This window comes from Zea mays, chromosome 9 (assembly GCF_902167145.1).
Source record: "Zea mays cultivar B73 chromosome 9, Zm-B73-REFERENCE-NAM-5.0, whole genome shotgun sequence".
NCBI lineage: Eukaryota > Viridiplantae > Streptophyta > Magnoliopsida > Poales > Poaceae > Zea > Zea mays.
The window spans coordinates 136,281,474-136,302,395 of record NC_050104.1 but is presented as its reverse complement, the minus strand read 5'-3'; the positions used below and the strand labels follow the sequence as shown (position 1 = coordinate 136,302,395).

The 20,922-nt window shown below is 42.8% G+C and overlaps 2 protein-coding genes across 9 annotated transcripts; both read left to right on the top strand.

The window, feature by feature from the left end:
• Positions 1 to 1,465: 1,465 nt before the first annotated feature.
• On the top strand, positions 1,466 to 2,156 carry LOC100278163 (uncharacterized). Its single transcript, NM_001151528.2, has one exon. The coding sequence runs from the start codon at positions 1,586 to 1,588 to the stop codon at positions 1,988 to 1,990; it is 405 nt and encodes a 134-aa protein (NP_001145000.1). The 5' UTR covers positions 1,466 to 1,585; the 3' UTR covers positions 1,991 to 2,156.
• A 5,046-nt stretch (positions 2,157 to 7,202) lies between these two features.
• On the top strand, positions 7,203 to 12,128 carry LOC100217203 (uncharacterized). 8 transcript variants are annotated; one of them, XR_004852414.1, is made up of 16 exons: positions 7,203 to 7,400; positions 7,591 to 7,691; positions 8,075 to 8,140; positions 8,262 to 8,336; positions 8,422 to 8,533; positions 8,615 to 8,661; positions 8,742 to 8,799; positions 9,896 to 9,945; positions 10,171 to 10,227; positions 10,311 to 10,396; positions 10,469 to 10,564; positions 11,010 to 11,121; positions 11,206 to 11,341; positions 11,543 to 11,576; positions 11,657 to 11,731; positions 11,813 to 12,100. XR_004852414.1 is itself a non-coding variant. In XM_008659979.4 (14 exons), exons 2-14 carry the CDS (start codon positions 7,605 to 7,607, stop codon positions 11,825 to 11,827), a joined length of 858 nt encoding a protein of 285 aa, XP_008658201.1. In that variant the 5' UTR covers positions 7,203 to 7,400; positions 7,596 to 7,604; the 3' UTR covers positions 11,828 to 12,128. The 8 variants fall into 8 exon arrangements, 5 of the variants coding, with proteins under 5 accessions (XP_008658201.1, XP_008658199.1, XP_035818021.1 ...); XR_004852416.1 differs by having other exon boundaries at positions 7,256 to 7,472; positions 7,596 to 7,691; XR_004852415.1 differs by having other exon boundaries at positions 7,256 to 7,472.
• The last annotated feature ends 8,794 nt before the right edge of the window (positions 12,129 to 20,922 follow it).

The following is a 20,922-nucleotide window of genomic DNA, read 5'->3' as shown; positions in this document are numbered from 1 at the left end:
CTTGATTGTAGGGACTAGATTTTAACCCGTGTCATCATATCTAATGTTTGAATGCTTATTACTAGTATTAAATATAATTTAATTATAAAATTAATTACATAATTAAAGACTAAACAGCGAGACGGATTTATGAAACCTAATTAATCCATGATTATCAATTGTGAATTGTAGCATCACATGAAGTAATTAGATTTAATAGGTTCGTTGTATCATTTATTTCTCTTCTGTGCAATTAGTTTTATAATTAAATTGTATTTAATACTTCTAATTAACATTAAAGATTCGATATGATAGAGACTTTGGATTAAATAGAGAGTCTGTGGAGCTCGCATGTGCCTCGCACTCCCCTCTTGTTCTCAGGCCACAAGTTATGCCCTGTTGGTTACTTGTTTTTAATTGCTACGAACCAAAAAAGGCAACATAATATTAGACATTAAGGACCTCCGTCCTCCGAAACATTATCTTCTCTTGAAGATAATAGTTCTCGGATGAAGGTGATGAAAAATATGTCTTCATCTTCCAATGAACCATTTAGAAGGGGTTTATTGTTTATAAGCACAATATCATAATGTGATATAATATTAAATCTCCTATTTTATTTGTATGTTCAAACAAGATGATAGTCTGAATTACACAATGACAAAAGATTACATTTATACCTTCAATTCCGTGTAAAAGATAAATGCAAGAATAACCTTCAATTAATACGTGAACAGTACGCGGTACTGTTCATTTATTTATAGTCATGGAACGTAACCGAAGCAAAAGTACAATTGTAACCCTAATATCTATACATTTGTCAAATGAGCCAAATCAGCTTGCTGAGGTCCTTTGGCAAACAAGTAGACCCCCAACACCCCCCTCCCCCTAATGCTTCCCGTCTGACCTTTAACCAAACAAAAGAAAGAGGTGGAATTGTCCTAAACCAGACGGCACCATTGTTTCAGTCTAGTGTGACCTGATCGGTATTTAGCCGCCACGTTTTCTTATATTTTACCCCGACGAGCGATCGTGTATGCTGCATGCTGGAAGCATGAAACCGAGAAGATCTGAGATCTGAAATCTCATGCTAATTGTCGGCTGACCTGACAGGTAAGGACTGCTTGTGCAGGCAATGAGTAGAGTAGGTTCTCAAGATTCCCCAGCTTGATTGAAGGCCTGAACTGTCCATACTCCACAGAAATTAAGAAATGCACGCGCAAGTGTAACCTTGGGATTCAGGGTGCGTTGCAGATTTGCACGGTTACTTTATATCTACTACACTACACAAGAGAATTTGGAACGAGCCATCATCGCCCGGCCACTTCTGGTGGTCGCGTGAGGGGTGGGCCCAGTACAATGAACTGACGTCCCCATGGAGCCTACCGGCACGGCCGCCGCATCACCAACCTTGTCCAGTTGCCTGCCCCCCTTTGCCCTTTTCCCTCGTCCTCGTGTGATCTACCACTCTTCAGTCCTCTCGCGTGACTCTCTCTCAGTCTCACTCACGCTGTCACGCGGCTCACGCCCCACCCCCACCACACCGCTCTCTTCTTCACCACCGCGAAAGCAAGAGAGAGAGAGACAGAGAGAGCAGGCAGCGGCAATGGCTGGCGCTGGGGACGAGTACTACTACGGCGGGCCGGGGCAGGGGCAGGGGCCGCGCGGCGCCCCACACGGCCTGCTGCTGGCGGTGGTGGTTGGCCTCGTGGTGGCGGGCCCGCTGTTTCTGGGCGACGGCGGCGAGGCGCTGACGGAGGCCGTGGCGGAGCTGCTGAGCCCGGTCGGGCTGCTTCTCCTCCCCGTGTGCCTGCTGTTCCTCATCCGCCTCCTCTCCTCCGACCGCGGCGCCGCGGCGCTCGCCGACGTCTTCGCCTTCGGCGGGTCCCCCGACGCCGTCCACCGCGTCGGAGGGTCCCCCGTCGGCGTCGCGCTCATGCTCCTCCTCATCCTCGCGCTGCTCTACTACCGCTCCTCGCTCTTCGGCGGCGGCGGCGACGACGACGAGTAGGAGACCGGCGGCGCGATCTCCGGCCGTGGCGTGGCGTTGTTTTTGTGTAATGCGAGGGGCGTGGGTGCAAAAGTGCGTGTGTAAATCGAGTGGATCGGAGTAAATTAATCTAATTTACTCCTTTGCTAATGCTTCGTCTGTTTGTAAATCGATGGCTCCTGAAGCTTCTGTGCTGCGTCGGGCCGGGCGGGCGGGCCATGTGCTTCTACTCTGCATCTCGTCGGTGGCCTCTGTCTGTTTCGCTCCTCCCTGCCTCTTGCCCCAGAGCCAGAACCAGAAGCACTACGCTGTAGCTTTGCGAGTGGACTGGGTCGGTCTGTCTACTGATCCAGAACACCCATGCGTGCCCGCGAATTTCTTGTTTTACCTCTAACGACGGTGCCAATGCAGCCTGTTCCGGGGCGGGAGCGCAGCCTCGAGCGATGGCTGCGTCGGCCGGCGAGAGCTGGCTAGCACGTTCGGTGGGTGTTCTGGATCGGTACAGAGGTGAGTGATTGATCCACGTCACTGCCGCGCGTACTAGAAAAAAATCATAAATTTCATTCTCAGTCTATTTATAAATACTCTTACTTAGTTGAAGCTTATTTTAGACATTATTTCACCTCGTACAATTTTTAAAAAAATTACGTAACTTTATTTTAAGTATTATGTAATACATAGTTTTAAATTCAATAAAAAGTTCATGTTGTGTAATTTTTATGTGTTGAAATAAAACAGTATCAATAGTTAATTGTGAAAAAAAATCGACGTGTTTGAGACTGTAGTCTGCTATAGTATATACACTGGAACAACATATACGAGCGTGAAGTCAAGAGTTTACGTGGCAGAGACAAAAGAGGATGGTGTACTAGCACCAGCCTAAACAACACAGGCAAGTACCCCGTCGTACAAAGGTGCAGCAGGATCAATAAAGGTTTAGGGCTTGTTCGGTTAGCTCTCAATCCATGTGGATTGCTCTCAATCCATGTGGATTGAGTGAGATTGAATGAGTTTAAATCACAAACAAGTCAAACTTCTTCATTTTTTCCAATCTCATCCAAATCCATGTGTATTGAGAATAACCGAACAAGATCTTACGGGGATATGACGATCCTTGTCCTCGTTTACGTTTACGGGGGACATTTTTTCCTATTCACGTTCCCTACGGGATATGACGATCATTGTCCTCATTTAAATTATAACTAGGACATACAACATTTATTATTTATATAAAATATTTTCACTCATACATAGTGTTAGATATAAGATTTTGTTATGTGTACATCAAGATAAACATATTTGTACAATAGTTGATCTCTTGATACGGTAATTATTAATTTTTATCATTAACTAGTACATAAAAACATCCTCACATATAGTTTTAATGGGTTAGCACGGGAAACGGAAATAGAGAATGCTGCCCTATCACATCCCTATTTATCCGCCGTTGGGGAAAGATTTTTTCCCTTACATCTTTGTGAAAAAAACCTTACTTATCTTCATCCTCCAACGAAGAAATTTCCCACGGAAGAGTCAGTGATCAGGGGCGTTGTCACCTCCAGCCGTATGGTTGTCCTGTCCGTGCCTCCGCTGGCTCGCGCCTACGGAGTAAAGTATACTAGTACTGTCCTCCAATGTGTATTTGTTTAATTGAGCATTTATGCTGCATACTTTCTGACCACATGGGACGGCTGACGGCGCATTCTGTTATGTTCTTTAATCCCATGCCTTGTACGTTTTACCTGCATAAAAACTGGTTTAATGCCCTCCTACAATTATGTCCATTACGACTAAATTCCTCACCTACAAATTGTTACGCTTGTACTCATCGGTCGCCAAGGATGCTCCTGACAATGATTCTTGTTCGGATTCTGCTTCCAACTGTAGTCCTACAGCTGGAGCCAAAATCCAAAGGTTTCCTAATTATGCAGTATAGTATTACCTCTATATTTGAAATATTTATGGTCCGCTAATTTATTTTTAAACTAAAACCCGACAAATAAAAAAGAACATAGGGAATATAAGTGTGCCTACACTCGCCTCTACGAATGTATAACTGCTCATTGGACCCTCAAAATCTTCAGATTATAAAGCTACTAGTATAATGTTCTTAATGAGTAATGAAAACTACTCATTACCATCATCAATAGCTACTTTAATATAGTATTTGGTTCTAAAGTATAGTTTGACGGAACAACTATTTTCCATATTTTGAGGATATAATGACTCTGCTCTATATTTGTTAGTTAGAACAGAGCCGAATTGTTTTTGTTTGGTTCTAGGCTAAAGCAGAACAGAACGATGTTTAGTTCTAGAGTGAAGTAGAACGTAGTAGTGTTTGGTTGATGAGTGCAATAGACAATTCTCTAACCATGACATATTCATACAACCATTTGGTTATGTTTCGAAATAATATTAATAAATGTAGAATGTGATATATATAATCATTACTCGTAAATCCTAAACATTTATAACAATTACTTATGAATCCTAAACATGACACATCCATACGAACATGACAAAAGTGCATACATAGTCCCACACAAAATATAGGTCCGTACATAGGTCAACACAAATATAGGTCCATATATAGTTCCACACAAATATAGATCCATACAAAGTTCTGCATAAATGTAGGTCTGTATGCAGTTCAACACATATATGATAATTAACTTCCCACAAAGCGTAAAACTTCTCGTTAACGAAGGTGACCACAACTAATCCAACAAAATGTACAATATGTAGTCTTGGTACTTACTTCTTTGACATTCACAATGTCACCGAGCTCAAAACATTCTTGTATTCTGTAAGAAGTTTATCTTGTTGGTATCACTCGATCAAGCCTTATACACGCAAACCCAAACTCTCATTCATATTCTCTAAATTGCCTTTTTCCAAAAAGGAAAAAAGTAAGTGCATGAGCATCTGCATCTACAACTCTCTTCTCTATCTTTATCTCTATCTCTATTAAAGCACCAGTTTTCCTGGATACACGGTTTCCATCGTCGTCATGCCCCTCACATTTAAATTGAAAATTGATAAAATTATGTACAAATGAAGATTCGACCCATAGTTGTTGACTCTAAACACATGTTCGCATTCAACTAGCCAACAGAACACACATGTCTTTATGTTTATATTCTATATTTAAGAACAAATAGAAATCGTAGCAGTTTACGAAAACTTAGCTAGTAAGGTAATATGTTTGTCATAACCTTATGTTTTAGATGCATTCATTGTTACCAGCACTACTGCCAAGTGTAGGAGCACATAAATAAACACCATTGTTTTTCCATCACGGGCTTAATTTACTTAGCTAATAGGCACCTAAAGAATTACCAAAAGAGAATTTAGATGTGAGGTTTTTGCCGCAAGGGGATAAGATGAGAGAGGAAGAAGAGAGAGCGTACATAGGAGACAGAGCGCTAGACTCGTAAGCACATAGGTTCGACCATTTTTAGGGAGCATATAGATGCAACGTATCAGAGGAATATTTCACCTTTTGAGTGGATCGGTTTTACCTAGAATTAAACCAAACACCCTATATAACAGAGCGACTCGATTCTACCAAACTCTTAAACCAAACACTACCTAACTAAGCTCTACGTTCTCGATCTGATGCCCATCGGACTAAAGCCATGACAAATCAAAGCATTCTAGAGAGGTTCTAAAGAGCATTTTCACCATTGAATTGATCTGATTGTCTACATCGACTGTTCTGATGTTTTTCTTTGAATTCTCCTACACGTTGACACATGTCCCCTGTCAATAGTGGTTATGTATGATTTGATGGTGCACCCCTGTCAACAACTGTTGTAAACACTTCCCTCACCATGATGCTTACTTAGAGAGGACTAGAGAAGGTTTATCCACATCGGATTGTGTCAATGTCCTGCATCGCACCAATACGATGGCTAGCCTAGTTGAGCTACTACATGCAGGACTAGTTTGGCTGATCATTTTTCGCGTGGAATTCGCTCATTTCCCCGTGTCGGCAACCCCACGTGTGCATTTTTCATGGGCACGACTCCACCCTGTTTGAAAGACACCATTGCGGGGGTATCGACTCGACCTCAACCCATCTTTTGCATGGAAAGATGCTCGACCTCCAGACGTCGAGCAATTATCCCATCTCCTCCTCTCCTCTCGCGTGGTCGATGACGCTACCACGCCTCCGTTGTCATCGCGCCTCCACCAGTGATAGTACACCTTATTGCTGGGTAAGTTCACCTCTTCCCATGCCTTCTTGCTGGGTAAGTTCACCCCTTCCAGTACCTTTTTGCTTCTCTCTATACCGCAGCGAACGCGAGTTGGAAGGAGGTGGCTTGGGTGGGGTTCAACAACAACGATGACAACAACGACGGAGGGAGCGGGGCAGAGCTGGTTGAAACTATATGTAACTCCTAATGCATTCAACAAACAATATATTGTACTTCTGGTTCCAGACATGCTACAAACTACAACCAATTCTAGATACGAGTCATCCTTCCAGCAACAAGGGTTATGACTGTAAGTTTGAAAACAATAAAGACCAATTTGTTGCTATTGTCTTTATAGCACATGTAAGTTTGGTTACAAGCGACCAACACAAACAAACTGTAAATGCATTTACTTCTTCGAAATTGTACTACCTCCACAAGGAAGCTAGGTTTGATGAGGCAAATTGACTACTAATGGTGTGTTTGGTTCGTGGAGTCATCCAATGCTTCATGCGGTAATACATCATAAGTTCATTCCATCAATTTTGGTGGAATCAACTCATTCCTCATATATATACTAATTATTAGCTTATAAGGAATGTGGTGGTGATGAATCAACTCATTCTATTCCTCAAACCAAATAAAAATGTGAGGAGCGAGAAGAAGATGGATCACTCTATTCCTTAAACCAAACACACCATAAACGAATGGCCACATCCTGATTTTTTTTCATGTTTGGTTTCAGTCGCTACGAGGACAGAGACGGACGGCGCCTCGTCTCCTTATCATCTCTTTATCATCACACAGGAACGCGAGGGAGCAAATAAGACACAAAACGTTATGTTTGGTTTCATGCCTAGCCAGGCAAAGCAAGGAGTGCAAGGCAACCAAATGTCCAAATGTGTTCTCTCTTCACCTGCTACAGACCTCAATATGGGCCAACTGACGTGCGCACGGCCCATCTCAGTCTTACTGAATGTGTCCCGAACACAGAAACGAGCCCAAAAAAAATCCAGAAGAGTGAAGAGGCGAGCGGGCTTGCCGTACCTGGTCCACAATCATAGAGATTTCGGACCCAAACCGATGCGCTCCGGTCCCGGTCGTCTTTCTTTCGGGCCTCTCCGAGTGGTCAATAAACCCCGCCTCCCTTCTGTCATCCCGTACGTCTCGACCTCGCAGCCGCAAACGCGAAACCCTAGCCTCGAGCTCTATCTCCGGCCACAGCTGGTCAGGTAGGACCGTAGGAATCTCCTTTCCTCATCGTTCCTCGGGTGGTTCGTGCCCCGCGCCCCGCTGCTTTCTGGGTTTGTTTTGATTTTTGAACCTTCTCTTGTGGGGTGCCGTGTTGGGTTGCGGAGATGTGGATGCGGACGCGGACGCGGCGAGGGCTGCTTTGCTGATTGATTATTGCTTTGTGGGTAGGTTAGCGACGAAGGATGAGCAGGCGCTGGAGCCGCACGATCTACGTCGGGAACCTCCCCGGCGACATCCGGGAGAGGGAGGTGGAGGATCTGTTCTACAAGGTGGGGAATTTTTCTAACTGTTCGATTCCTTGCTACCCTATTAAACCTAGCAAATAGCGCAGCCCGTGTTACTGTATTTGGCTGGGCTTGGTTACCGTGTGCTTAGATTCAGCACCTCCGATGCCTATACTACTTTCTTAATGCAACAGGATGCGAAGCACTGCTATGCTCTTATGGTCGTGCCCATAATCGTAGAAAACTGGGTAGCTTGGATAATCTTGTGCTATTTGGGACCACCTAGTTTCTCTACTACACTCACAATGTAACCTCAAGCTGTGGATTGCGCTTGCGGACGTTGCTTATAGTTGTTGTTCACTACTTCACTTGAAAAGTTTCATGATTTTATACTAATAATGTCCAATCTTGTAAAACTTTGAATGCAGTATGGTAAAATTGTTGACATTGACCTGAAGGTCCCCCCAAGACCACCTGGTTATGCTTTTGTTGAGGTAAGATTCTCCTGAATGTGTTGAATAACATGGCTATCTTTCCCCCTTAAAGATGATCTTGTGTTGGTTGATGACTCATGTCACAAACAGCAAATTCAAGGTTACTTTGCTAATCTTGCAGTTTGAAGATCCTCGTGATGCTGAGGAGGCAATTGCTGGACGGGATGGATACAACTTTGATGGACACCGTCTAAGAGTAAGCTAATCAGTGATTTGATAAGCTAACATGTGTACTCTCTTTCTCTTCTATATGTTGATCCAATACCTACTTCTGTGGTCAGGTGGAGGCTGCTCATGGTGGTAGAGGTAATGCTTCCTCGCATGATCGTTCAAGTGGCTTTGGTGGCGGTGGTGGAGCACGTCGTGGTGTGTCGAGACACTCAGAGTATCGTGGTATGGTTTCTATTCATGTTGAACATCAGTGATTGTTTCTCTTCTCTGTCTGCAACCTTTAACTTGATCCTTTGCAAACAGTTCTTGTCACTGGACTGCCTTCTTCTGCATCATGGCAGGATTTAAAGGTCTGTGTGAAAACTTCTTCCCTCGTGTTCTTTCCGAAGACTATCGTGTGTCTCATTAACACCAAATATATTCTTCCCAGGATCATATGCGGAAGGCTGGTGATGTTTGTTTCTCTGAAGTGTATCGCGAAGGCGGTGGTAAGTAGCATTTGGGGTTAAAGTCGCTGCCTTTATTGCAATTTTAAAATGTTCATAAAATCTTTAGAAGCACAGAATACATTTGCAGTGTATTTTTTTATTCAAAAGCAATAAGCCAATTAGGTTGATCTTTTTGCCCTTTTGGTGCCATTGTCATGGCAGAACTAACGACACATCCTCTAAGATACTGACATACTGTGGATCCATATATGGCTACATGAAGTCCAATTTGTTCCATTTTGTTTTTCTTTCAGTATTCTCATTTCCCGGATCAGAAAACTACTGACCTTCGATATTTTAAATATTCATTTATAAAATACTAATTATTTAATTGTTATAAAAGGTAAATTAGGCACAGTTGAGAAATGCTTGGGATTGCAAGAATAATAATCTTGCCACAAGAAAGTTCAAACTTGCTTGGTTACATCATAATCAAATGTACCACAGTAACAATTTTTACATGCTCACACTTGTGAATGGATCGAATGTATTGGGACAATTACTAAAGCTCATAGCCATTATTGAAGTAATGTGCCTGTCATACTTAGACTCTATGGTTCAAGCAGATCCAGAACTGAATTCTTGAGTTAAAGGATATTGTAAAGGATATTGTGTTCGAAATTTGAAAATGGACTTATTAGTTGGTCACATCTGTAAGCTGCCAACATTTATAGGGATATCCATCACACATCCTATATTATCAATTCCCATAAATGACCATCTGTCTCTAGCTATGACAAGTTCAGTCCTAATTTATATGGCAGAAAAATCCATCAATAATTTCTCTCCCCTTGGTTAGCTATATGGACACAGCCAATTTGATGACTTGTCAAGTTTTACAAAGATCACCTACTTAGCCTTCACATATCTGATTTGTTCCAAAATAAAGTACTCATCATTGCTGTTTGTTCTAGGATTTGGCGCATATAAATCCTGCGTAACATAATACTGGCATCTATTATTATTTATTGTGAAGGTTTATTTCATTCGGTTGCTTGGTTTTCAACCTTATTTTCTTCAAGGATGTGATGTAAAGCTATATATGTTTCACTTCTCTTTGGCAAGTTTTTCATTATATGTTTCTATTTTGTTACAGGCACCGTAGGAATTGTGGACTACACAAATTATGATGATATGAAATATGCTGTAAGTCCATAATACATTCCCTTGTCTCATGACATTGGCTTGTCAATTTGTGTGAATCATTTCATTCTATAGATTTTTTCTCATGGATATACCGTTTGACCTTCTACAATAACTTATCTTTGGTTGTTTCCCTATCTGTCACTGTTAGTTCGATCTCTTCTACAATAGCCATAATGTGTCCTTAATGCTTTGAACTATCCATTTGGCATTGACAACTCATTGCAGATAAAGAAGCTGGATGATACTGAATTCAGGAACGCCTTTGGGCGAGCCTATATAAGGGTAAGCATTGTAGCCTGTAACTGGTTTATTCCTTGGATTCACTTGTGTAGTTTGTTGTTAAGTTTGCACCTTATTCTTTACAGGTGAAGGAATATAACGGCAAACGTGGTCGCTCCTACTCACGTAGCCGAAGCCCAAGTCGTAGTTACAGCAAAAGCAGGAGTCCGAGGTATGCTGCTGTTAATGTTATGTCAGGTAGCCTTGTTGATAACTAATAATTAATACTGAATATGCTTTGCAGTAAATCACCCAGGACTCGCCGTTCATCATCTAGATCCCGGTCAAGATCTGTTTCTTCTCGTTCAAGGTCCCCATCAAAAGGACGTTCTCCATCAAGGTAACATACACTTTCAAATTCTGAGCTTTGAATCCTTATATATGTCAAGTTCTTTTCTACTGTTTTCTCCAAATCACAATATATATGCATTAGTAGAATATCTGGACAAATTATGAATATGCCTACTTCTGTATCATAATTTCTTGTTGCCTACCCTGTCGGCCTTTTTCCTTTGCAAAGATTGCTGTTGTTTTGTAGTCTAAAACAGTGGCTATCAATCTTTATTAAAGTGCTGTCATTGTTCCGTAACCTTCATCGGTCTGAATATTTTGTATATAGTAATAAGCTTATCAGTTAAGTTCAAGTTAACATAGTTACACTCCCATGCATGTATACAATGATGATGGCTTGCTGTACAGTCTGATTGCTTGGGGGTTCCTTCTCAAGTGCTCAGAGTCTAATGAACGATATGAACTGCTTAGTCTGTTCTGTTTTGTTTTTGAAGACTCAATTATCTTGCCCTTTTATCTGGGATTGTGCGGTGATCTGGGGATTGCGCATTAAGATATTGAGGATGGGATTTTCACAATTTGCTACAGTTCAGTTGATTTTATAAGGTATGGTTATTAATTGAGAGTTTGTATGAAAAGCTAAAATCGTCCCATTATTTTACCTAATGCCCTGTAACTGATTGACATCAGAGTTTGGCATAAGCGCATTGTTTGGAATACTGGACATAGGAGCGTTAAGGATTGGTGATCTGGATTATGGTGGTACAGTGGCTAGGAATGTACTTGGAGTTCAATGCTTGGGGAATGAGTTTTCTTCGTACCTCAGGCACACTTCAGATGGTTGCTGTAGTTCATATATGCACTGTCGACATTGTTATACAACAATGTTACATTTGCACGGAACTGAACACTTCTATTTTCATGAGCTTTTATTGCTTTGATTCGACGCGGCATCATGGCTTTTGGAACCAAGTTGTTAAAGCTGCATTTTGGATATTGAATCAGTTGTTTCTGGAACGTTTTGCAGATCACCAGCAAGATCGAAATCTCCTAATGTTTCTGTAAGTTCCCTTCATCATTTTGATAATAATTTTTTGTTATTTTGTTGCCTATTTTTATATCTACTAAAATGTCAATGTAGCCAGCAAATGGTGAAGCAGCAAGCCCCAAGAAGCAGAGCCCAAACAGGAGCCCATCTGGCTCACGCTCTCCTGATGTAAAATGATTCTACTCTTATTTGCTGTAGTTGTTAATGGCAAACACAGCTGAACTGACAACAATCGGTCAAAATTTGCAGGCGAAGCCTGAATAAAATTGCTATGCTGTTAAAGGATTGCAGATGGAGTCAGGAGCTCTTCTTTTCTTAACATTTGTCCTCTGTTCTAGTACCATCAGTGTCTTATCGCAGTACGAGATTGGATGATATTAACTATCTGTATCAGCTTGTATCGATGGACTCCAAGTGTTGTCACTCTTGTTGTCTAGTGTGCTGAAGGACCCATTTACTTTTGCTAAACTTTTCCATTGGTGATTGTTGGATGCATGGTGTGGATTTGTGCTGTGTTGGCTAAATCATGTTGTTCTAGACCTTATGCATTTTTTTCATTTCACTAAATTACCTGACGGTTGCTGCATATTATGCACAGTTTTGCACCTTGTGAACCATATGGGCTTTATTTGACAAGTGAAATATTTCTGGCCTGTGAGTATAGTTAAACGACGTCCACTTGCACTTTTGGGCTTCCATTAACTGTATGCATAATTACTTGCTACTCTGATGTTTAGTTTGCTCAACCTCGGGCAATGTGAACTTGCTGCCATAATAAGAGAATGTCTCATTGTAGTTAATGCCTAGTCTTTGGGTAAACTCTTGAGCAACTAATCTCACTTTATATCTTCCAACCTTATTGTTCTCATTTTGTTTTCGGGTTAAAACCTATTTGAATCCAATAGGATGGATTCTGGAAGCGGAAGGTGTAGGTATCACTAAGGTAATACTTGTCCTTTTGCTAGTGAGGGCAATTCAAAGTTAACTGAGGTGAATACTTGTCTTTTTGCTAGTGAGGATAATTTAGAGTTGATTGTGTTGGGTACCTAGGAATCGGTACCTAAAATAGGCCCAAGGCTCTCGACAACCCACTTGTCGACTAAATCTCTGCCAGGCAACCCTGCGAGGCGAAGCGGTGGAACAAGTCTTTGCTGAGCCACCCTGCGAAGTGAAGCGGCCGACCAAGTCTCTGTTGAGTAACCCTGTGAGGCGGAGCGACCGATCAAGCCCTTGTCGAGCAACTCAACGAGGCTGAGTCGATGACTAAGTCCTTGTAGAGTAACTTAGCGAGACGGAGGCCCCAATCCAGTACTATTGCCCTACATCAGCCATGACAGGATGCGTTGTCAAACTACGTCAGGATCAGTGGCGTGTCATATCGAAGGAGTGCCGAGAAGTCTCTATCAACGTGACAGTACGACACCGCATACGGTCTCTGCCTTGTTGGATCGGTCAACCTCAGTCGTGGAGAACCTAAACCTCAAAGTTGCCACAGTAACTCACGTCTCGAGTAGGATGGTGCAACACCATGTCGAGTGTACACTTATGCATGCTACGAATGCTACGAGGATGACATAGGGTTCCTGACAAAAGGCAAGGCCGCACCACGCATGACCCCGAGACATGCCTTTACTCTGCCCCGTGGGACCCACTAGGCGACGCTACAGGGACCTCAACGTCAGACTCGCTATAGGGATCCGTATACCGAACGGATAAGACGTTACACCATGCTTGGCAAACAACTACGCATGATCCCGGAGACGAGTTCCGGAAGGCTACATCGACGGGACTACTGAAGGCGACACTACAATAGATCATATCCTTACTAGTAGGAAACAAGTCTCCACTGTAAGGTCTTACCCTTAAGCTATAAAAGGGGAGGACCCCTCGTTCACACACACCAACTGTAACACGTTTCTCATAGCAATACTACGATCAACACTACACTGGACTAGGGCGAAAGCCTGCACCAGTATAAACACTCCGTACAGATCCTTTGTTCGAATCCCTAGTGGTTCACCATTCGGTGTGAGTCCGTGCTAGCGTCCCCTCCTTAACACAAAATTGTATTGTCCCCCTGGTTTTCAAAACCACGACATTTGATGCGCCAGGTAGGGGAATTATTAGCGTGCTAAGTGACACTGTCACACCTGGTTTTGGAAGGCAAACCGAATGCGAACCATGTACGTGCTAGGATAAGAACTCACATACATAATGATTAGATAAATGACTCATCATAGCATATTGCTTCGAATAACAATAAAAAGTAATAATATTACAGACTAGAACCATTTACATAATAGAAACATAGCCAACGTAAATAAACCCACCACAGGCAGCTGACTGGGGGAGGTCGCTAGCCTAATCCTCGAACTTATCGAAATCCTAGAACTCCTAGAGATCCACCTCGACACCTTCTTCTTCTTCTTTACCTGAGCATAGGTTGCACCAAAGGCTCTAAGGAAAATGGACCCCGGGCCATTTGGCTAATTGAGTTTTGGTGTTTGATGATCAACACAATCCGTGAACTAATAAGTTTTCTAGTGTTTGTGTTTGTAGTTCACAGGATGCAAGATTAACTTGGACTAAGGAATAGAGGAAAACAACACCTCAAAAGAAGACATTAAAAATCCAAGAAAAGTCCAAGTGTGCTGCCTGCGGACTGTCTCTGCGTGGAGCACCGGACTGTCCGATGGCACACCGGACTGTCCGGTGCCCACACGCCGGACTGTCCGGTGCACCAAGGAACCACAACCCAACGACTAGTTCCAAGTGGCACCCGGAGAGAAGACCACCAGACTGTCTGGTGAGAGGACCAGACTGTCCGGTGTGGAAAGCCTGCAGCGCCAACGGTCACCTGCTCTGACAGGGCAATGGCTAGGCGCACCGGACAGGCTACAGTGCGCTGTCCGGTGCACCACTGGACTGTCCGGTGTGCCGCAGAAAGCAGCAGCTTTTCTCCAACGGATCTATTTGTACTGGGGGCTATAAATACACCCCCAACCGGCCATTTCCAAGCGTGGGAGCCCAAGAGACATATATACCAAGGCATATAGTAGACATTCCCAAGTGCTCTTACACCCAAGTGCTTAATAGAATCACTCGGTGATTAGCGTAGGTGTTTTGCGAAGTGCTTAGGTTAGTTAGACCGCTTTAACGCTTGCTCTAGGTGAACTCTAGATTGTTGAGTGAGTTTAGATAAACCTCACAACCCCTCGGCTCTTGCGTGAGCCATTGTAATTGTACCGAGTGGGGCGAGTGTCTTGCGAGACCGTGACAACCGCATTTGTGTCACGACCACCACCGTGTACCGAAGGGAACGAGGCCCGCGGCGTTTTGGCCGGAAGCTCGATAGTGGAGACGGCAGGGAGCGTCCAAGAGGAGCGAGAAGCGGAGCACCACTTGCGCGTGGAGAAGGCCCCCGACTCTCTACGGAGTTAGTTGACTGAGGTGCTTGGCCCTCGCGTGGGCTTCCCTTTGCGTAGGGGCACCAACGAAGATTAGTCGGGACCTTGCGCGGTTCCGGATACCTCGGTAAAAATACCGGCGTCATCCACGAGAGTTTGCTTCTCTACTTTGCTCTTTAAGTTTCCACATTTATATTAAGCATTTAAGTCTCAATCTTGTATACATACTTATTTAGTGTAGATTGAAACTTAGCCATTGCGGTAGAGATAGCAACACTTAGACAAAACCTAGTTTGCACATTCTAGTTTGATTATTTGCATAGGTTTTGCTCTAAGGATTTATTTGTGGCCTAGTTTAGCGAAAGTTTTAGAAGTCCTAATTCATCCCCCCTCTTAGGCGTCACCCATTTCCTACAAGTGGTATCAGAGCCTGGTCTGGCTAATTTGAAACGCTTTAGCTTCACCGCTAAAAGAGCCGACACTTTTTAGAGGAAGGGATGGATACCCATAGGCCACCACACTTCGACGGCACTAACTTCCCATATTATAGTGCTAGAATGGCTTGTTACCTAGAGGCCGTTGATCTAGGTGTTTGGCGAGTCACTCGTGACGGGATGAAACCCCCCAAGAATCCCGAGAAACCCACCACGAGTGAGGAAAAAGAAATTCATTTAAATGCTAGAGCCAAAAATTGCTTGTATGAATCTCTTTGCATGGATATTTTTAATCAAGTATTTACCTTAAAAACTGCTAATGAGATTTGGCTAAAATTGCATGAGCTCCATGACGGCACATCAAATGTCCGTGAGCAAAAACATTGCCTAGTCTTAAATGAGTATAATTCTTTTGCTATGAGAGATGATGAGCTTGTTAGAGATATGTATTCTCGTTTAAATCTAATCATCAATGAGCTCAACTCTATTGGCATAAATAAGTTAGGTGATGCGAACATTGTAAGGAAGATTATCTCCCTGCTACCACAACGAAGATATGGGAGCATCATCACCATCCTTCACAACATGGAGGACTTGAGTAATATGACCCCGACCATTATGATTGGGAAAATCGTGGCTTTTGAGATGTCGCGAAAAATGTGTCGGGGAGAGGAGCCAACTTCCTCAAGGCCATATGCTTTTGCATGTGATGAAAGGAAGGGCAAAAAGAAGGCTCCCACTCCAAGTTCCTCAAGTGAAGAAGAGGAAGAAGAAGAAAGTGATGATGATGAAGATAATCAACCATGCACATCATCCTCCGAGGACGAAAAACAATCCGACGCATCGGAAAGGTAATGGGGATGATCCGCAAGATTAATCTAATGGGTGTACCCCTGCAGGTCGAAGATCTTCTCTTTAATATTGACAGGAAAAAGCAAAGGAAGAGAGGATGCTTCACATGTGGGGAGAAGGGCCACTTCAGGGACAACTGTCCAAATATGGCCGAACCCAAAAAGGGGAGGAGCAAAGGCAAGGTGCTAACCAGTGTTAGAACTTGGGATGATTCTTCAAGTGAAGATGAACCTCCAAGGACGCGCAGCCACCGGTCCTCATCACGCTCATCACACAAATGCCTTATGGCAAGAGGTAAAATGAGCATTCCATCCTCTAGTGATGATAGTAGTAGTGATGATGATGGTGAAGGAAAGCCCTCCGTAGATGAACTTGCGGAAGCCGTTAAATTTTTCTAGGATGTTTGCACTAAGCAAAAAGCTCAACTTAAAACTTTGAAAAATAAGTTGATTAGCTCCTAAAATGATTATAAAGGTTTGCTAGAAAAATTTGAAACTTTTGCAAACTTTAACTGTGAGCTATCAACTAAAATTGAGCAATTAGAGTCTAGTGCTGCATCCACAGCTAACGATGATGGCCTTATTAAAAAGAATGAAAAACTTAAGGCTAAGTTAGCTAGCTCTCAAGAAGCTATTGAAAATTTGCTAGAGAAAATGGAAATTCTTAGCATACACAACAATGAGCTAACTACTAAGCTAGAAAACATTGGTAGCACCCTAGGAGCATCTTTAGTTGAAATTCCTGAAATTATTAAAAATGATGCTTCTACTTCTTGCTTTGATTTAATTGATGATTCTAACTCCTGCAACCAAGTTCTTGTTGAGAATATTGTTGTAGAAACATGTTCAGATGAGGTTGCAAAGGAAAATGAGCAATTAAAGCAAGAAGTGGCTCGCCTTGGCAAGGCTTTGTATGACAAGAAAGGCAAAGCCAAACAAATCCGACCTCCACAGGATAACACCACTGCGGGAGTGAACAAGCCTATGGAGGGAGAAACTGTGATTTGTAGGCTATGTCACAAGAAAGGCCATAAGTCTTTTCAATGCAAGGCAATGACTGGGGATAAACAAAGGCAAAAGATCAAGCAAAAGCCATCAAGCAAAGTCTCCAACACCTACATCAAAAAGGTGGACAAAAGGCTGCTACACCATCTTTGATCAAGAAGAAAAATAATGAAAAGGTGATAGCAATCAAGGCCAACAAGCAAGCCAACAAAGGAAAGGGGCCAAACGCATCTGGGTGCCAAAGGAAATAATTTCAACCATGAAAAGCACCAAGAAGGTTTGGATCCTGAAATGGAAGTGAGTGGACCGAAGGTCACATGGGAAATTTGGAGACTTGACAAATTTGGGATGTATATCATGGGATACATCATATTGGATCAAGTCTATTGCCAAGTGTATTAGTGAATATTTTGGACCCAAATTTCCCCACCTATGACTAAGGTAACTAGATTTATTGTATTCCTTATTTTTAGATATGCATATCTATTTCCTTATATCTAGTTTACCTTTCATGCCTAGTATTACATTTGGTATTTACTCTTGTTTAAAATTATGCATACTAGGTAAATCATGGTAGGATTGCTTACTTTCAACTTATATACTTAAGCAAACCTACATGGCTTAAAACGTTTATTTAAGCACGACACATAGCTTCAATATCACTACATAGCAAATGATTCATCAATTGATAACTGTGAATTCTTCAAATGGTAAAACACTCGTATTCTACAATCTATATCATTTAACTTATATGTGCCAAAGTTCGGATTATAGATAATTTGCCCCTCTTGATATCAAATCAAAAAGTGCATGTCTCCTGCAAGTATTCAAAACTTGTACGCACACCTTCAGGGGGAGGTTACTCTATAATCTAATACTTTGAGACTAACACCTTTTCAAGTCTATTTCATGTGATAGTCTCATTGTAAGGAAAATGAAGTCCCTAGAGAAAGACAACAATCTTCCACTGCAAAATCTCCAAGAACTCTCATGCCTCTCAAGCTCACCATTGAATTTCAATCGGTATCTTCTGAGACTACATCTAGTATCATTTACATGTTTTCTCCAATATTTGATTAGACTATATTTCATATCATATACTTCCATGTTGCTAAAAATGCATAAGTGGTTAACTCATATTCTGTTACATATGCATAAGGGAAGTTAGTATTTTCAAATCATGTCTTGCACCTCTAATTTTCACATGCTTTTTCCTAAAGGTAGAAGAGAACACTCATTTAGGGGGAGTAATATTTTGAGGTCAAGTTTTTTATTTACTTCCTACATGCTTTTAATGTCTTCCTTTTCGGTGGTTGATGCCAAAGGGGGAGAAGTTTAGGGACCAAAGCAATGAAATGTTATCAAACACCAAACACCACCAAATTAAAATTTTGATCTTACAAGTGGTTTTTGCATTTTGGTCTAAAATAGGAAGTAAGTGAATTATGGAGTTAGGGGGAGGCTTAAGTCCATAATCTCACATTGTGGGGACAAACATGCATCCTAGCAAGTAGATTGCATAATGTCATTCAAATAACTATATTATTTGCTTGCTTTGGTTGTGTTGTCATCAATCACCAAAAAGGGGGAGATTGTAAGGAAAATGGACCCCGGGCCATTTGGCTAATTGAGTTTTGGTGTTTGATGATCAACACAATTCGTGAACTAATAAGTTTTCTAGTGTTTGTGTTTGTAGTTCACAGGATGTAAGATTAACTTGGACTAAGGAATTGAGAAAAGCAACACCTCAAAAGAAGACATTAAAAATCCAAGAAAAGTCCAAGTGTGCTGCCTGCGGACTGTCTGTGCATGGAGCACCAGACTGTCCGGTGCCCACACGCCGGACTATCTGGTGCACTAGGGAACCACAGCCCAACAGCTAGTTCTAGGTGGCACCTGGAGAGAAGACCACCGGATTGTCCGGTGAGAGGACTAGACTGTCCGGTGTGGAAAGCCTGCGGCACCAACGGTCACCTGCTCTGACAGGGCAACGGCTAGGCGCACCGGACAGGCTACAGTGCGCTGTCCGGTGCACCAACGGACTGTCCGGTGTGCCGCAGAAAGCAGCAGCTTTTCTCCAACGGCTCTATTTGTGTTGGGGGCTATAAATACACCCCAACCAGCCATTTCCAAGTGTGGGAGCCCAAGAGACATACCAAGGCATATAGTAGACATTCCCAAGTGCTCTTACACCCAAGTGCTTAATAGAATCACTCGGTGATTAGCGTAGGTGCTTTGCGAAGTGCTTAGGTTAGTTAGACCGCTTTAGCGCTTGCTCTAGGTGAACCCTAGATTGTTGAGTGAGTTTAGATAAACCTCACAACCCCTCGGCTCTTGCGTGAGCCGTTGTAATTGTACCGAGTGGGGCGAGTGTCTTGCGAGACCGTGACAACCGCATTTGTGTCACGACCGCCACCGTGTACCGGAGGGAACGAGGCCCGCGGCGTTTTGGCCGGAAGCTCGATAGTGGAGATGGCAGGGAGCGTCCAAGAGGAGCGAGAAGCGGAGCACCACTTGCGCGTGGAGAAGGCCCGCGACTCTCTACGGAGTTACTCGACTGAGGTGCTTGGCCCTCGCGTGGGCTTCCCTTTGCGTAGGGGCACCAACGAAGATTAGTCGGGACCTTGCGCGGTTCCGGATACCTCGGTAAAAATACCGGCGTCATCCATGAGAATTTGCTTCTCTACTTTGCTCTTTAAGTTTTCACATTTATATTAAGCATTTAAGTCTCAATCTTGTATACATACTTATTTAGTGTAGATTAAAACTTAGCCATTGTGGTAGAGATAGCAACACTTAAACAAAACCTAGTTTGCACATTCTAGTTTGATTATTTGCATAAGTTTTGCTCTAAGGATTTATTTGTGGCCTAGTTTAGCGAAAGTTTTAGAAGTCCTAATTCACCCCTATTAGGCGTCACCCGTTTCCTACAAGGCAACCTGGTGTTTTGTGAAAGCAATGGTGAGTACAAATCAACGTACTCAGCAAATGCGCCGTTTGGCTGAATTGGACTAGCTTTATGTGGGGTTAGGATCAAGAAATTGCTATTAGTTCATCAGGTATTTATTATTAGTAGAAGCCTGGTTTTAGCAATAACCAACTTGTGAATCATTTCCTCGTCGAGGAACATCATTATCACCATCGAAGCCAAAACCATCGATAGAACCATTGTATCTCGAACCATCTGCATCTCTAATCAATGGAGCTCCCAAGGCCGCTCATAACCGTGAGCACGACTGATATATCAGTTTCATTCCTCTGCAGAGGTCGCACACTTTACCCATGAGCTGTGATTCCCAATCTGTCCGGTGATCATGACTCCCCATTGATCACTTCCAAGGTGAACTGACAGGGTCTCACTACGAAACCTTTACAAAGATTTCCTGAAGATGTAGCCACCCGTTAGGTTTCCTAAATGTACCGCACTCAGCCCCAAGGGGCAAACTACCCTCGGTAGAGCGAGCCGCATACACCAAGCCCCATTTACGGCACGACGACGAAGCAAACTACACCTTAGTTCCTCTAATTAATTAGCTAATGGTGTCCCATACCACCCTCATGGCTGCACTATTTCTTCGGGTGGTCATCCAACGAACAGGTCCTTACGGAGAAGTACTCGAGAAACCACCTGACCCTTCTTTATTATCACAAGCTCATAATCA

Excerpts from the sequence above, each read along its gene's own strand:
- LOC100278163 (NM_001151528.2), top strand. The coding sequence starts at position 1,586 with ATGGCTGGCGCTGGGGACGAGTACTACTACGGCGGGCCGGGGCAGGGG.
- LOC100217203 (XM_008659979.4), top strand. The coding sequence starts at position 7,605 with ATGAGCAGGCGCTGGAGCCGCACGATCTACGTCGGGAACCTCCCCGGC. Across the intron at positions 8,534-8,614 it reads GAGACACTCAGAGTATCGTG|TTCTTGTCACTGGACTGCCT; the intron begins GTATGGTTTCTA and ends CTTTGCAAACAG. Across the intron at positions 10,397-10,468 it reads AGCAAAAGCAGGAGTCCGAG|TAAATCACCCAGGACTCGCC; the intron begins GTATGCTGCTGT and ends TATGCTTTGCAG.